At 46.3% G+C, this 16,812-nt stretch overlaps 1 protein-coding gene across 1 annotated transcript in view; it reads right to left on the minus strand.

The window, feature by feature from the left end:
• Window positions 1–15,651, minus strand: part of EGLN1 (egl-9 family hypoxia inducible factor 1) — a 35,359-nt gene extending 19,708 nt beyond the window's left edge. The window contains exon 1 of the mRNA XM_027721354.2: window positions 14,743–15,651. Coding sequence (XP_027577155.1) covers window positions 14,743–15,651 — 909 coding nt within the window. The remainder of the gene's footprint in view (window positions 1–14,742) is intronic.
• Between the last annotated feature and the right edge of the window lie 1,161 nt (window positions 15,652–16,812).

Here is a 16,812-nt window from a genome sequence, read left to right on the forward strand (position 1 = left end):
ATGGATTTCAAGACAGGATGTGCACACCTCATTCTTTTGTGTTTCTGCAGAAAGGTTTATCTGTATGTCCCTAAAAATCCAATCAGCAGAAACCTTTCTGGTAAACCAAAGGACAGTTAGGGCTTTGCAATCTACCATACTTACTGGGAAGAGATTGCAGGGATTAGCAACAGTAGCCCAGATCAGAGGTGTCACATCATTGTTCCACAGGACATATTTATGCAACCTCCATGCAAGATCTGCAGAGCTTAAGTAAAGCCTGTTCCTAGCTTAATGTTGTGTGAATAAAAAAAAGAAAAACAAACAAAAAGAAAAAACATAATTGACGACAAAGTGTTTGCCTCAGTCTGCAAATACCACAAAACAAGTCAAGGATATGAACTCATCATCACCTCAAGCAACAGCAGTGGAAATTACTGACGGACATACAATGTACAGTGAAACAAAGGGAAGATGAATAAAGAAGCAGGCACCAGAAGGAACAGCAACACTGACAAAAGTCTGCATTATTGGAAGGGGGAAAATAATGCTGAATATCACAAGAACTAAGGAACAAGTGGAACAGAAATCAATTCTAAAAATCCTACATTCCAGATTTCAGGATTGGCAGAAACAGGTCTTTGAAGCAGAGATCGTATTTTAAAATGAAATTTCTACATAATTACTAGGAATAAACAAAAGATCTTCTAAAACACGTATCTAGTACTGCACACTAACACTGGATAGCAGTTTCTAAATAGAAGACTGCATTTCAAGAAGTTTTCTGTAGGCAGCCAACTGATTTACTAATTTCTATTACTTATAGTAGATGGCCCTGTATCTTTATATTAGAGACAAAACAGATCCCAAAACTCATTTTGTTTCCTCACTAGCTGACTATTCTGACACGGGCAACCAAAGAAGAGGAAAGCCAATTCCGAAGCCATAGAAAGGCTGAAGGGAAGAACATGGAGAAGAAGAGGAGTGGATAAGGACCTGCTGACAGTGGATGCATTTGCCAACCATGCGCTGCATGGGAGCAAGTTCCACAGTACAGGTTTTAATTGCAACTGCCCTGCTATTAACCCCATGAAATGAGGCTGCAAGCACTAATGACTGAGACACCCCAGCAGGCCTCAGCTGTAATTGCTTTTGTGTGCTTCCGGCCCCTTAATGAACCATACTACAAAACATCTTGGACATTGGAGGTTACTCTCAGCACACAGAATTGCAAGCAAAGACCAGAAAAAAGCTTCTGCTCCACACACAGCACAGCACTGTTGTACTCATATCCACCCACAACGGGCAGAAGGTTGCTCATATCATTGGTCTCACAGATAAAATGTTCACATGGAGTAGCTTGCAAAAAGCTAACTATCTCTCTGAATGGCAGCTCTGCCCTCAAGCCTAACTATTGACTTATCCCCCCACTTGGCACACACACAAATCAGTAAAAAAACATATTTTATCCCCAGGATCAATACAAGCAATGCTATACAGCTACCATGAAAACAACCGAAAGTTACTCCAGAAAACAAGAATCTACTTACTCTGTAAAGGTAACCTTAAAAGGGTTCCCAAGCCAAGATAACCCTTCCTTGAAGATAAAGGCTAGATGACAAAAAAACGTTTAAGAGACTTTTCAAAGGAAAAAATCACAAAGGGACTCGATTTTCTCATTGCTGGCCAATTCTGTTCCCCATTGAGCCCCTGAAAAATTCCATCACTCCCTCTAGAAAGCTGTTCCCAAAGGCGGGTGGGAGAGTGAAGGCAGGGGGAAAGGGCATCGGAATTTTCACTCTTCAAAGGTATGTTTTCTCTGGGGTTTTAATATGGAGCTATTACAAGCTGAACTGTAGAAACTGAAATCTCAACGGTCAGGAAGGATCATTTAATACTAGCTTTGTCTTTGAATGGGTGTGTTCCTTCAAAGTAGCAGGATCTGAGTGTAGAAAGAGAAAAGACACAGTAAAAAGCAGAAATCTGCAAAATTCTAGTTGCTAAAGGAGAAGACTAAACTAAAAATAAAGCTAGTTGATAGCACCTTCATCTGTATTTCTTGTCCTGCAGTGGAATATTATTTTCCATGTTTACAAATAAAGCTATAGGACTAAACAGGTAAAAATAATATATGTTTAGCTTATGATCTCTTATAATATAATTTTGGCATAGCCTTGGCTCATGAGAGAGGCCACTCCCATTTTCTATTTTCACTAAGGAAAATGACAAAGTCAGGACTCCAGTATAGGAACTCCTGTGTTGTTCTTGAGTCTGTGCCAGGTGTTAGGAGGCCTTCGGGAGTCACTACATGTCATTTTCTCCAAGCTATAATGGAGATTTAATAAAATTTTACTCAAGGCATTAATTTTAATGCAAAAATTAGAATTTTTAAGTATAAAGCACTTCAAGCACGGATCTTACTTTCAAGGCATTTCAAAGTAACGGAACAAGCAAAGCAAAGAGCACTAAACCGGTAAACTGCAACTGCAATTTCACGATAGCAAACTAACCTTCTTTCAGTGAAAAATGAGGAGTTACCAGCAGGATCCCCACAGAACCTGTACTTTTCATATGTGACCTCATATGAATAGGAGATGAGCAGCAGAATGACAGTGTTTACACGCAGTAATATGCTGCATAGTTCATCCTAGCCCTGGCTGCAGAAAGGTACACAGAGGGTGCAAAACGGCACTATGTGCCTGGACAGCAAAACAGCAAGTGAAATTCAGGAAAGAGTAAGTGTTAAGGAATATTCCTTGGGGGAAAAAAAAAGCTTCCTTATAAAGTGATGTCTTCTAAACTGGATAGCATCATTTTAGGAAAAAAAAATGTAATGAACACAGGCTGTTTTCCTAGGAACATCATCTCAGCACAGCAGAGGGGGCAACTAAAGTGTCATACATCACTAAACAAGGTGATGCAGAATATATCACCACACCAGCATACAAACTCATGACATACTGTACATTAAATACTGTGATTCTGCTTGCCTTACCTTATTAGCAGAACCAGAAAAGCTGCACAGAAGAGCAGTAGGAAGGACCAGAATAGTGAGGCAGTACCCATTGGATAAACACTAAAAAACTACAGTTCTTCAGTTTAGGAGGGAAAGTATGTCAGCTGAAAAAATGCATGGAAGCAAATGCCGGACTTTTTTTAAAAACATGACAAGTAGAACTACTGGGAAATGAGTTTTCACAATACAGAGTCCAGGAGACACTGAAATCACCATCAGTAGGTTTTAAACAAAAGGAAGTTCCTTTTCCACCTAATCAAACTGCAGGACTTGCTGTTACAGGATGTTGCAGAGGCCAAAAGTACAAATGGCTTTTAAAACAAGATTACACAAATTAATGGCAAATATGTCCATCCATCTGCACGTATTACAAGCAGTGGTCTAGATGCAACCTCTGGCTCAGAGCTCCTGAACTGACAGAGGTGGACAGTATATAATAGCATCAGTTTATATACACTTTGAAGCTTTACACACACACCAATTATTGATTATTTACAACAAATACAGAACGGTATGAACACAGATGACAAATACTTGTGCGAAATGGACACATCTGACAAGGAGGAATTCCCATAGAACAAACATGAGAGGGCGACCTGCTAGAACCTGAAACTAATTAGCCAGAGTGCAAAAACTGAGTAAAGCGGGTCTTTCAGCAGAGTGGGTCTTGAGCATTTGAACAGTAACAACAACAACCGGGTTTAATATTTTTTCTTTTAACAGTAAGACTGGATAGTGCTCAAAAACACATAGCTTTAACCTACAATTCAGGGATGGTCTAGCATCTCGTTTACACAGAAGGTCACTTCAGATGAGCACAACTCCATCTGGCCTCAATTCACAACTAGATATATGGCATGGATGGTCAAACTGGCATCTCCCGAGAGGCACGTGGCTCTTATCTTTCGAGTGCAGTCCTTGCAGAGGAGACTCCATTGACAGGGTGCTGCAACTGCTGAATACCTGGCAGAGAACAGCAACTGAGGCAAGCCTAGCCCTCTGCACCCCTGCTGGGGCAGCTCACCTCTCTCAGCACCTCTTCTCCTCTCCCTCAACAGAAAATGAACCCACCACTGCAGAACAAGGTCCCCAGGGAATCGCAGGCAGAATAGAAGTGGGCAGGAGCAGCAAGTTCGTGTGGGGAAGACAGATGAAAGAAAATGACTAGAAGGTAGATGGGGGGGTGAGGATTGTAACTTGAGAGCTGCAGGGTTTTGATTTATTCAAGAGCCTGAATAAAATATATGAGCCTGACTCTTACCTCTTCAAATGTTCCCTTCTCACACTTCTCTGAACTTTTTTAATATCGAGGGGGTGGCACTTTTCTTAAGTGAAACTGAAATGTACCGAAAACAATGTTGTCCAGATGTTTGTGACAAATTTGCTACATAAATAAAAATAGGTGAAATATTAAAATAAAGCATTTTTGGGTAGTCTGTGGACTGTCTGTTTGAAACAGCATATTTCACTTTTCTGTGTGTCTTGCAAAGAAAGGATAACTATCCCTACTGCATTATGCCCTCTTAGTACAGAAGTGGTCCTAAAATCATATATAAATTTAAAATAATTCCGTAATTTTGGAGATTGATGTTCATTTCTTAAACTTTTGCTTAAATCAGTCTTGTGAAGTGTACACATGCTTTGAAAGCTATACTAGGAAAGAACTGTGCTAGGAGTATATGCACCTACGAACTGAAAAACACGCAACCTGTGAGAAATCAGGAAAGAGGCAGCTGCACAGACTTAGTACAAGTGACAACCTGAATGACCAAAAGGGATCCAAGGCAGGAATATTTCAAACAGTTACATTACTGACATATTCAACCACAATGATCCTTTAGGGAGCAAACAACCACTAGTAGGAAGACAGACTTCTGCCCATTTCACTCAGAGATGCAATAAGCAGGACTTATCCTGACAGTGCCACTTCTGAAAAAAGTGTTTTAACAGACTGCAAAAATTGGCTTTTTTGGTATCTCCTCCACTCCAAACTGCAGTATTTTTTTTTCCACAGGAGGGCTGAGGTTGGCAGGCACCTCTGGAGATCATGTGGTCCAGCCCCTTGCTCAGGGCGGGGTGAGCAGTTATCAGGTTTTGAATATCTCCAAGGATAGAGACTCCAAACCTCTCTGGCAACCTGCTTCTCCATCTGATCACCCTCACAGTGTAAAAAGCATTTCTTACATTTAAATGGAATGTCTTTCATCTCAGTGCGCCCACTGCTTCGTCACTGGGCACTGCTGAAAAGAGCCTGGATCCTTCTTCACTCCTTCCATCAGGTATCTGTACACACGGGTACAGTCCCCTCATGCCTTCTCCTCTCCAATATAGTCCCAGCTCTCTCAGCCTCTCACCATGTGATCTGAAAAAGCAAATCCACCACCATGAAGAGCGGCACTGAGTGGCTGATGTGCTGTCATATAGGGGCTAAAAGAGACACAAATAAGGTTAAGCCAAACAGAGGGACGATTAAGCCAGCATCTATTTTACTAGGCATCATCTAGTATGCCAGCTGAAATTGAGTCAGTTTAAGATGCCCTTATCAACTGGCCACAGTTTCCTTTCTCACAGCAGCAAGGCTGCATGCCAGCTGCCTGAACAACAATGCAACAACCACCGACACTGGAAAGGCCCAATGCCTTCAGCAGAGCACAGACCACACACTGTCCGAATACAGCAGAAGCTGTTGAGGGATCTTGGCATCCACAGCGAAGTTTAGCTGCTTGAACAGATGCTTGAACAGCACAGAGAGCAGCAACAAGAAAGATGTGTTATTAACTAACTATAAACTGCTTTGGAAACCTCTCACATGTTACATCCCTGGATTTTTTCACAAGGCAGAGAACTTAAATATATGAGGATTCTGGCCTCAAAGTTAGTATAGACCAAGTTTTTAATCTACAGCAATTTAAATTCCACATTATCACAACAGTCAGGTTAATCTATTATTGTAACTTTTTAGTTTAATTTGACTAGTAACTTCAGGACTGTTCTAACTATACAGCTGCACCCTTCTGACCTACGCAAGCAGGAAGATAACAGACCCTGGCATACCAGAAGGTCAGCAAGCCACAGCAAGACTGTGCCCAGCAGAGAAACCTACAGCCTCTGCCAATTCACCTAGAATTTTGAGCTCTCAACAGAACAAAGTGATGTGAACCAATAATATAAGATCTTCCTGTAAATATATTTAAAATATACCCATATAAAAAGAAAATCAAACAAACCAAAGACACAAAAAACCAAACCAAACCAAACCAAACCTGAATTAAGCAAACACATATAAAACTTCCCAAGTCTTCAGTCAGTTTATTGCATTTTATAACTTTAATGTCATCTGACAACCAACATAACAATTCCTCCACCCCGTTAGGATCAAAAGGAAAAACAGCTTCCTGAACTCCCCTCACTGTGTTCACCTTTATATCATTTTCAACATGTTTGTTTTTGCTGAAACAAGGCAAGGTAGTCTCGGGCTCTGCTGTCACAGCAGCACGCTGGGGCCACACAGCAGCATCTCGTCAAAAGCTGTACATAATTTGTACGGTCCAGAATGCCTTCATGGTCAAACTACGCGGTCTAAGCTGGTCTGACTCTAAATTAATGTGTAAAATTAATCTCGGGGTATTAAATAATCTTTTTCTTTAGGCCTCATTAATTACCCTACACGTATGGACTTCATCTCTTTGTTAGAGCACTATGCATACAACATATCGATAACCACTCTACCTCCACAAACAATGGCCACACAGACGTGCAGGCATGTACATTTCTACCCAATTCCTATTTATAACATCATATGCTAACAAAAATACTCTCAAGTAGTTTTAAGCTAAATACCAAAGAACAAGAAAGTCTTCAAGTGTAAGCAGCCGTTACGTGCATAAAAGCATTGCTCTATTTTTGACAGACACTGTCCTGGAACACGGAGTGGATTCGTTTTTGACATGAATCTTATGACTGCCACTGACCAGCTAATTCTGGCACAAGCCTGCTCTGAAAATATGCCTGATCACCCATCATTTACCAACAATCTTCAAAAACTGGAAAGAGTTTACAAGGATTTAATGAGCACCAAATGACTTTTTCAGAAGGTCTCAAAGACTAGCATTAGTCCTCCTTTTGAGGGGTCTAAGTCACAAATGTGGAAGAAAAAAGGGTATCATAAATAATGACCATCAAACTCAGTAGTCAAATAACTTCACTCTTCTGTTCACTGAAAATACTTTCAAAATATTATTTTCTTAGTGCAGTGTAAAAAACATGCCAGTGAATAAAGATCTTGAATTGATATATTCTGAGTAAGCTTATTTCCAAAAAACACTTGTACAGTCCTTGCACTGTCTACAGTCACGCCCTTACTGAAAAGTAACAAAATATATCAGCGCAAGAGCCAGAGAGCCCTATGAGTCTCCCAACAAAGAATTAATTAATCAACCCACTCACAACAGCCCCAAAATGAATTTCTGAACTGAAAAAAGTGCTGTCATTGTACAAGAGCTCTCCAAGGAGCCTAAAGAAAAATGATTTAGTCTCCGGATGGGCAAGAAGAAATTTTTGCTCTATACAGAGTATCCGTTTCCCTTTTATAACAAGTTTCCTTTCTGCTGCAGCAGAAAGCCTTCATTTAAGCTCCAAGTACACTACGTACATACCTAGAGGTACAAATATACACCCTAGCACTCAGTACAGAACAAGACAGTAGCAACTACAAAGACCACATCCCGCAAAATTCCGATAGCAACCTAGTCTGTTCAACCTAAAAGCTGTCAGATATTAACCAAGACAGTCTAAAGACAACTGAAATACAAATACTATGAACACGGTAAATATCATGGAAGAGAATAACATGCTGATGATTTTTTTTCAGGAAACAGCTGGCAACCTATTCAGAAATTAAGCATCATTTAGAAAAAGGGAAAACATCTCTCAGTCAAGGTTACTGATACAACTAACCCAGAGATCTGAGAACTGCTGTTCAGACAGTCCTATGACTTGGCAGAACACTGCTTCCAAGGAACTTCAGTCCAAGAGGCCACAGCAGAGGGAAGACAGCTCTTCCTCTCAAGCTGTACAGCTATGATGAGAAGCATCCTGCTTGATTTTTGAACAGTATTAAATTGAGCCCATTCTGTGCAGGAAAGACAGCACAGAACATCAAAGCAGCTACACGGTCAGAAAATCATTGGTATCACTGAGAGGAAAAAATTAATTACCCACAGTTGTACTGAAATCACTGATGTGCACAAACTACAGTGTTACAGGTTCCTTATCTCCAGAACAGTAACAACTCAAAAATTAACTCTAGTTAGTAAAAAATGACTGAGAAAAAGCAATCAACAAACCAACCCAGAATTTCATAGAGCTATCCTCATGCACTGGGCAATAGAGAGGAAACAAGACATGAAATGTGAAACAGCACTCAAAGTGCCTATTTCAGACAGAGCCCCTGAAGCAGAAGAAGTGGATGGGACACAAGGGGATGGGGTTGAGTAGGGACCTTCTTTACCAGCAGCAAACAGCAGCAAGCTGCAGCACACTGTTCATTGCAGAGGATGATAGTCCAGCTCTGTCTTGAAATAGAGAACTCAAGAACATCTTCGGTGCTAATAAAACTCTAGAATAATGGATAGGGACAGCCAAAAAGCATAACAATAGGTTGATTTTGAAGCTGCAGGGTGTGTGAGGAAATCAGTTTTGATTTGGAGAAAACGTGTTTCCACTGTACATAGAATCATAGAATCAACCAGGTCAGAAAAGACCTCCGAGATCATAAAGTTCAACCCTTGATCCAACACCGCTGCGTTACTAGACCATTCCATAGTCAGTAAGCTCTCTTTTCCCCCCCCTAATTTCCTTTAAAATCTCCCTGTTCAGCCAGGCTGGCCGTCTTCCCTCCCGGCTCGCCTTTCGGCACACTGGGACAGCCTGCTCCTGTGTGTTCAAGACTTGCTTCTTCAAGCATGTCCATCCCTCCCGGATCCCTTTGTTTTCAAGGGCTGTTTCCCAAGGTACCCTCTGAACCAGTCTTCTGAGTAGGTCGAAATCTGCCCTGTAAAAGTCCAGGGTAGAAGTTTTATTGATGGTCCTCTTTGCGTCCCCCTGATCCCATGTACATGTTACATGGGATCACCTGGTGCGTTGACCAGCAAAGTTTCTTGTATAAAACTCTCACAAGGAAGATTCTTGGAGGACAGAAGAATGCATTTCTGATGGCAAGAACTGAGTCTCACACTGTACACAGAAGAACAAAGAAAAGAAAGGTTAAGAAAGAAAAAAATAGACAGCTAGCAGATTTCTTAAAACGCACTCAAATTTTCAAGGGTAAATTTTGGGAGAATCAGACTCCAAGTATTAACTAAGGCTGTAGTTTGGCAAACACTTTAAACTGGCATAAATTTGCAGTGCTGCTGAAAGAAAGTCTCACCATCTGCCAGTCCCCTGTGCCAGGACAAACATCCGAATGCTGAACCAGGAGCACTTCTTTTGCCAATTTATTTTTCAGATGGATCAGTTCCCCAAACCAGTTCACAGGATGGCCATGTAAATACTCGTTCTGGCAAAGAAGAGTGACTGTTTCTCCAGCAGTGCCAGCTAAAAGTGTTCACTGAACCACAGTCTAACACATAGAGAAGTTCCTGGCAGTCACGTGGTGCTCCCCACCCTTGGACATGCTATATTCATACCACACTTTAAAGTTACAATCAATACACGGCTGCCCCTCAGAAATTAGCATATCTTTGTAATTTTCTCTAGTAGGAGAACCAGCCAGAACCTCAGCAACATTCAAGTTGGCTGTAAACAAGAGTCTTTTCTGGATTCTGCTGTGCTTCTCAATCAAAAGATCACCTGCAGGAGAGACCCCAGACAATCTTCTGATCATCTGTTCCATTTGGGACCCAGAATGCTTGTACATGAAGAACAACAAATGAAAACTATACTCATTGCATATCAGGGCTCTACTCCAACAGGATTCTAAGAACTGTGTGGGGGCTGTTGCGTAGTCATGAATCACCATACAATCCTTCACTGACCAAGACACTCATCTAGAAGAGAACACCATCACCAACAGAAATATTGCTGTCAGGAATAAGGATGAGCACTGGTCATATTCTGTATCAAGGTCAAGCAACTCAGGCCAGTACTGAAGAGTGCGAGAGAGCTGGTCACACCTTCCCACAACTCACTGGCAGATTCAAACCGATACATATGGTCATTCACTAGGAACCAATTAGATCAGTAAGTTTTCCAGTAAGAAATAAATTCAAGGTGTGGTAGTGAAATGAATCTCCAGAATGACACAGAAGGATCTCTGTAACAGTGCATGCCACAAGCAAATTGAGAGGAAGTCCCCTACTTTATAGACATTCCTAAGCTCTTGGGTTCTTCTATCAGAGCAGGACTCACCTGAGCTACAAGAGAGCCACGCACCCACCCCTGTGCTCACTTTCCTTTTCTTCTACCAGTATTTTGCCATTATCATCGCTTTCCAGTACCTGCTTGGTTGTCAAGTCCTTATTCTCTATCTCTTCTTTTGTCTTCTTACTGCCACATATGCTCACAGTTACACTTTGCAGAACAAGATATAGCAGAAAGAACACCCATAAATCTTGCTTTTCCTTGGTAACATTAATCCAACATGTTTGTGGAAAAGATGCAATATAAATAAGTGGCAAGAGCATACAGCCTCTTCTTTCCACTTTACAGAAAAACTAACAGCACGGTATGAGAAATCCACTCACTCTTGGAGAACTGTTTTCTGAAGAAGCATTACTAACTTTAAAAGAATAATTTAATAGGGCACAGTCAGATTAGCCTGAATCCAGAGTCCTCCAGGTCTTCAGAAAACTCCAGCATCACATTGAAAACTGATGAACACACAGGTAATTATGAACAGCAGTTAAAGTACTTCGAATCAGGTCAATTTATTTTGAGATTGGAGATGAGGAGAGAGTAAGAGATGAGCAATTACAAGGAAAAGCAGAAAAGCAAGCTTGCATGATGTGTAACAAATAAAGCAAATTTTTAAGCTACTGGTGGCTGAGAAGCAGTGGGTGTCACTGGCCTGATAAAGACAGGAGAGAATTAAAATGCACCAAAATTTGAACAGTAGGTCTTCTGACAGGTTTCAAGGGGTAGGAATGAAGAAAAAACTAAAGGGATGCAACAGGGCCTGTCAAACTGTCTATTCAAACTCCTTTCAATAAAAGGCATAGGGTAGGGTTTAGGAGGTGGGTGGCACTGGTGTAACAGGGCAGAAACAGGAATAGCTGATAGATCAGATGTCCGGTTATATATGGTGATTACTAGGAATCCAGTCCACGACTAGGAAGTCCCGCTATTATTGCAAGACCAGTAAAGGATGTAAGCCTCAGATCAGCAGAATCCACAGGAGAGGAAAGAGAAAGTTAGCAAAAAAATCATAAAGCTGCCTCCTCCCTTAACCCGCCTCTGTGTGGAGAAGGAGGAAAAACCCTCTTACCTGGGTGAGAATCAGGACATTTCTTTTCCTGACTTAGATGAGCACATTTGTATCTCCACTATGTAAGACAGGACAGGCAGGAAACAGAAATACATGCACATAAAAGTGTGGTAACTGATAAGATAAAGGAAAAAAGGAGAATTAATATTTTGTGAAGAGATGAAAGAAGAAAAAACTAGAAAATAACAGGAAGTAGGAGAAAGACACTACAGCTCATGTATGCAAGTATGTACCACCATCTGGTAGAGAAAAGAAGGAAGCAGAGTCTGGAAAGAAAGAGAACAAAAGCAAGGAATGCAGTAAGTCAGGACTTCCAAGATGAGTAAATAGTTAGCCATTCTCTTATACATGCTGCTGTACCCTCCACACACCTCAAAGGTACTTGGTTAGTCTATACCTACTGCTGTATAGATACCTTCAGGCTAGAGAGTCATCTGCTGACAGTCAGGACTAAGCAGAACCACATCAGCTTAAGCAGATCAGTTCTAGGTAGCCCTAGTTAGTCTATCAGAGTGTATTACCCATAAGAGACTTTCAACTGTAAAATTTCAGGTTTCTCACACTTAACATTTGACCTTATTTCATGTACTTCACCTTAAGAGACTGGCCATGGTGAATGTAAATCAGTTTGAATTAGATTCTATTAAAACAAGCTTTTTCCCTGACAGTTAGGCAGGTTTACAAGCTAAGAGAGGCACATCTCAAACCTATTTCTTTTCTCCTTTTCATATAGTGCTTTTAGACACTTTACAGAAATGATGGCAACAACACCAACAGGTATACAAGTTATCTGAAACGATACTCTAGGTATCATCTGCTTTTGTTAATTCAGCTCTGGTGAGGTGATTCTATGAGAGTGACTGACGGTTTTTGTTCTGCTTTGTTGAAATTTTAGGGAACTGAGCTTTTCTGTGCACTAAAAGCACTGATTTTTGTGAAGAAATAAACGAGGGAAGGTGAGAAAACAGAAAGTAATGCATTTCTGCACTACCAAGGAGCAAAGTACTGCACCTTTACTGATCTGATTCCTGCACCTGTTCTGACACCCCAAATACAGAGGGATTTCATCAGTGACTGAAAACCAAGGGGGGCTAAATAATCCCACTGCTTTGCTGTTGCTCTGCAAAGGCATGCCACCTGAAGAGATTTTTCTCAATCTTTCACAATTAGCAACAGTAGAAATGTCAAATACAGTAGTCCAGGAATTGCACACATGATTCAGGATTACAACTCCAAAAGCCCTTTTCTAAAACCCTGGCACATATTCTTTACAGAAGCACACCACTGCACGTAAAAACAGATGTGGTATTCCTCTTGGCTGCATAAAATTGAAACCCAGCAAAACCAGTGATATTTTTAGAGGGCAAGTTTGAAGCCTTGAAGAGATTTAAGACTGTTCAAAACATAAGTTGGCTTAGAAAAGCCCCACAGGGATCTATGAGGACTCTAGATCATGTTCCTGTTAAAAAGTTTTAACACAGAACTGGTTTAATTGAAGGTATGGAAAGAGAGCATTTAAAATAAAAAAAAAAAAATACCCACCCACTTTTCTTTATCACAGGAGTTTCCCGTGCCCCGAACAAATCCAGGGCTGTTTTTTGCCTTCCAGTTTCTCCCTTCCTCCCTCCCGCAGCTTCCTACCAGCTGAGATTCTGCAGCTGCAGCAACAACAGTCCATCTGTGACAGTGCAATCACCTCGGTGGGATGGCTCCTACCAATTCACTGGCTTCCTTATGTTTTAATAGAGGTAGCAAAGTGTGATGAGCCTTCACTCCTCTTTTCTTTTTTTCAAAGAAAAAGATACTAATGAATATTCATTACTAGTCTTCTACCAAGGGCCAGAATTTTATTTAAAGGACTGGAAGGGAATTGCAAATTAGGCTAATACAACGAGAGATTTTGACTCAGTTCTCTGGTCTCAAAATAGAGCTAAAGAGTAAGATTTTTTGCCGAAAAGAGACTTGATGACAGTAAAAATCTCAGCCCAAAGCTGCCCTGCTCCTCATGGCTGTGACTCTGCTGCCCACCGCAGCACCACTGCTAGAGGGCCGCACTGTAACTCATGGGTTTGTTGTGCCACCGGGGAACTCGGTCACCGATGCGGGTCTCCTACCCACATTTTTAAGTCCAGCACCAGGCAGGCCACATCCTGAGCCAAGGCTTAGCAAAACCTGGCCCATTCACGTGAGCCTGTAAACGCTATGCACAGGCTGTTCCACGCTCCCCAGCCAGGGCTGCTGCCGGGACGCTTTGCAGCCGGTGCCCAGCACAAGCTGCTCTCGGCTTCCCGGAGCCCATACCTTTTTTCGGGAGACCACAGGAAAACTTGCATTTCAATACCCATCGCCCAGCAGACAGCTTCCAGAGGGACATAAATGAGATTGCCTTTTTTTCCTGCTCTGGAAAAGCTAAGAGGTAAACAAACCCTTTCACACTGTCCCGGTCGAGAGCAATCCCTGGGCTGACCGCGGGACAACACTTGCCCACCGCGGAGGCTGCGGCCCGGGCTCGCTGGGGCTGGGCGAGAGCCACAGAATCACAGAATTGTTAGGGTTGGAAGGGACCTCTGGAGATCATCTAGTCCAACCCCACTGCCAAGGCAGGATCACCTAGAGCAAGGTGTTGAATGACTCCAGACAGGGAGACTCCACAACCTCCCTGGGCAGCCTGTTCCAGTGCTCTGCCACCCTCTATGTAAAGAAGTTCTTCCTCACATTGAGGTGGAACTTCTCGTGTTTTAAGTTTATGACCATTGTGCCTCACCCTGTCGCTGGGCATCTCTGAAAAGAGCCTGGCACCATCCTCTTGGCACCTGCCTTTGAGATATTTATATGCGTCAGTGAGATTCTCTCTCAGTCTACTTTAAACAGGCCCAGGTCCCGCCGTCTCTTAAGAGAGATGCTCCAGCCCCCTGATCATCTCTGTGGCCCTCCACTGGACCGTCTCCAGCAGCTCCTTGCCCTTCTTGTACAGAGCCCACAAGCGAACACAGTAGCCCAGAACTGGACACAACTCACAAGTACGAGTCGGCTCCGGGGAGCGGAGCGGCAGCGGGCGCACGGGCACACGCACAGCCCCGCACAGACAGACGGATGGACGGACGGACGTGCGCACCCGCACGCACCCGCACACGTGCGCGCACACACGGCCGCGCCCGGGGAAGCGCCGGCTCCGCCGACCCGCTCCCGCCCCCCGCCGCAACTCCCCCGGTGCAGGGGCCGGGGGGGCCACCGGGGGTCCCGGTTCCCTCCCTCCCATACTCACTTTCGTCCTGCCGTTGATTTTGTAGTTGCCCAGCTTGCCGTTGCAGTGCCGGATGAGATCGTCCATGCTGTTCATGAGGAGCCGGATGGTCTGGCAGCCCGGCTCCTTGCCCTCCACCCAAGTGATCTTGTCCCCGCGGATGTCCTTGGAGGAGTCGCTCTTCTGGCTGACGAGCTGCCCATCGGTGAAGCGGCCGGTGTGGTGGAGGGCCCGCACCTCCTCGGCCACCAGCCCGCCCAGCTCCTTGCCGAGGAAGTCGTCCACCACGCAGATGCCGTGCTTGTTCATGCAGGGCACGATGTACTCCAGCGCCAGCCGCTGCGGCACCAGCGACTTCGTCTGCCCGTTGGGGCGCAGCGCGGCCCCGCCGGGCCCCGCCTGCACGCCGCCCGGGTACAGGTTCGACTTGTCCCGGTACAGCAGCACCGCCTCCCCGGAGGGCGACGGGGACTGGGCCGCGGCCGGGGCCTCCGCCTCACCGCCGGCAGCTGCGGCGGCGGCGACGTGGTTGTTGGTCAGCGGGGCGGCCTCGGCGGGGGCGTCCGGGGACGGCGGCGCTGCGCCCTTGCCGGCCCCCGCCCGGCCGCTGCCGCTCGCCGCGGCCCCGCCGTGGGCGCGAGGCGGCGGGGGGTGCCCGCCGCGGGGCTCGGTAGCGCCCCCTGCCGCGCCCGCCGCGCCGCCGCCGCGGCAGATGAGCTTGTGCTTCTTCCAGTCCTGGCGCTGGTGCTCCTTGCTGCAGTAGAAGGAGCTGCGGCAGCGCCCGCACCGCAGCAGGTTCTCCATCTTCCCGCACAGCTCGCAGTACTGCCGATCGCGCTCGCTGCTGCTGTTGCCGCCGCCGCTGCTGCTGCCGCCGCTGCTCTCGCCCTGGCCGCCCTGGCCGGCGCCGCCGCCGCTGTCATTCGCCATGGCGCTGGTGCTGCCGCCGCAGCCCCGCTCGGCCGCCGGGTTATGTTATGTAAGGAGGCGGGCGGGAGCGGCGCTAACGCGGGCCCCCGCCCGGCCGCGCGGGGAGGGAGCGCTCACTGCATCATGGCCGCCCGGCTCCGGCTCCGCCGCGGGTCCCGCCGCCCTCCGCCTCCGCCGGCCCGCGGCCTCCTACGGGGCGGCCGGGGCGCGGGGGCCCGCGCCGCCCTCCCTGCGCCGCTAACGCCGCTTAGCGCCGCCTCATCGCCGCCCCGCCAGCGGCGGAGCGGCCGAGGGGGAGCGGGGTGGCGCGGTGCGGGACTGCCTTCCGCTCCCCGCCGGCCTCTCTGCCCGGTGCAGCGCGGGCCGGCGCGGCCGCCGCCTCTCCCCGCCGCGCCTCCGCCGCTGTGCCGGGGCGAGGAGGAGGAGGCGCCACTCCAGCGGCCCGCTGTGCACGTACGCCACTTCCAGCCCGCCAGCGCCGCCGGCGCGTCAGGCGGGCGGGGCCGGGCGGGCGGGGCCGGCCGCGGCCTCCGCGCTGCTGCGGAGGGGCTGAGCGGCACCGCCGCGGCCGCGGGGCCCGGCGCTGGGCGAAGGGACAGGCCTCTCTCCGACCAGCGCGGCCTTCCCGGCAGGGACAGGACTACTGGGGGTTGTCATCGGCCTGGGTTGCTTGGGACCCTCCGCCGTCGCCGGGCGGGCAGTGGGTCGCTAGTCTGTGGGTGCGCCTCTCCCCAGTAGCGAGCTACCCCGGTGCCCCTCGGGGGTGCGGCCCCGCCGCAGGTGAGGCGGGGTTACCGAGGAGCAAGGGATGACACGGAAGCCGGGCCCTGTCGCCTTGAATGACAGACAGGATGGCGGCGGCCACAGTGGAGGGCCAGGTTTTGTCAGTCCTGTAGGCCCCAAAATGTCCCTGCTGGATAGCTGGCAGGGTGGGAGGGAAGTGCGCTGGCTCCCTTATAACACGTGGCTTGTGTCCCACCTAACTCGGTGGTAATGAGGGCCAGAGCCAGGCTGATTAAGAAAAGGAAAAGTAAAAACCATGGAGAAGGAGCAAGTGATGTGGCTGCTGAAAGGAGGAGAACCCGGGAGTTGGGGCCCGTGCTTTGATGAACATGGAAAGCCCCTGACAGAAAAAAGGATGATTTGGCAGAGCAGCGCTGG

The sequence above is a fragment of the Pipra filicauda genome, unplaced genomic scaffold (assembly GCF_003945595.2).
Source record: "Pipra filicauda isolate LSUMZ 115617 unplaced genomic scaffold, ASM394559v2 scaffold16_size7369187_pilon, whole genome shotgun sequence".
Taxonomy (NCBI): Eukaryota; Metazoa; Chordata; class Aves; order Passeriformes; family Pipridae; genus Pipra; species Pipra filicauda.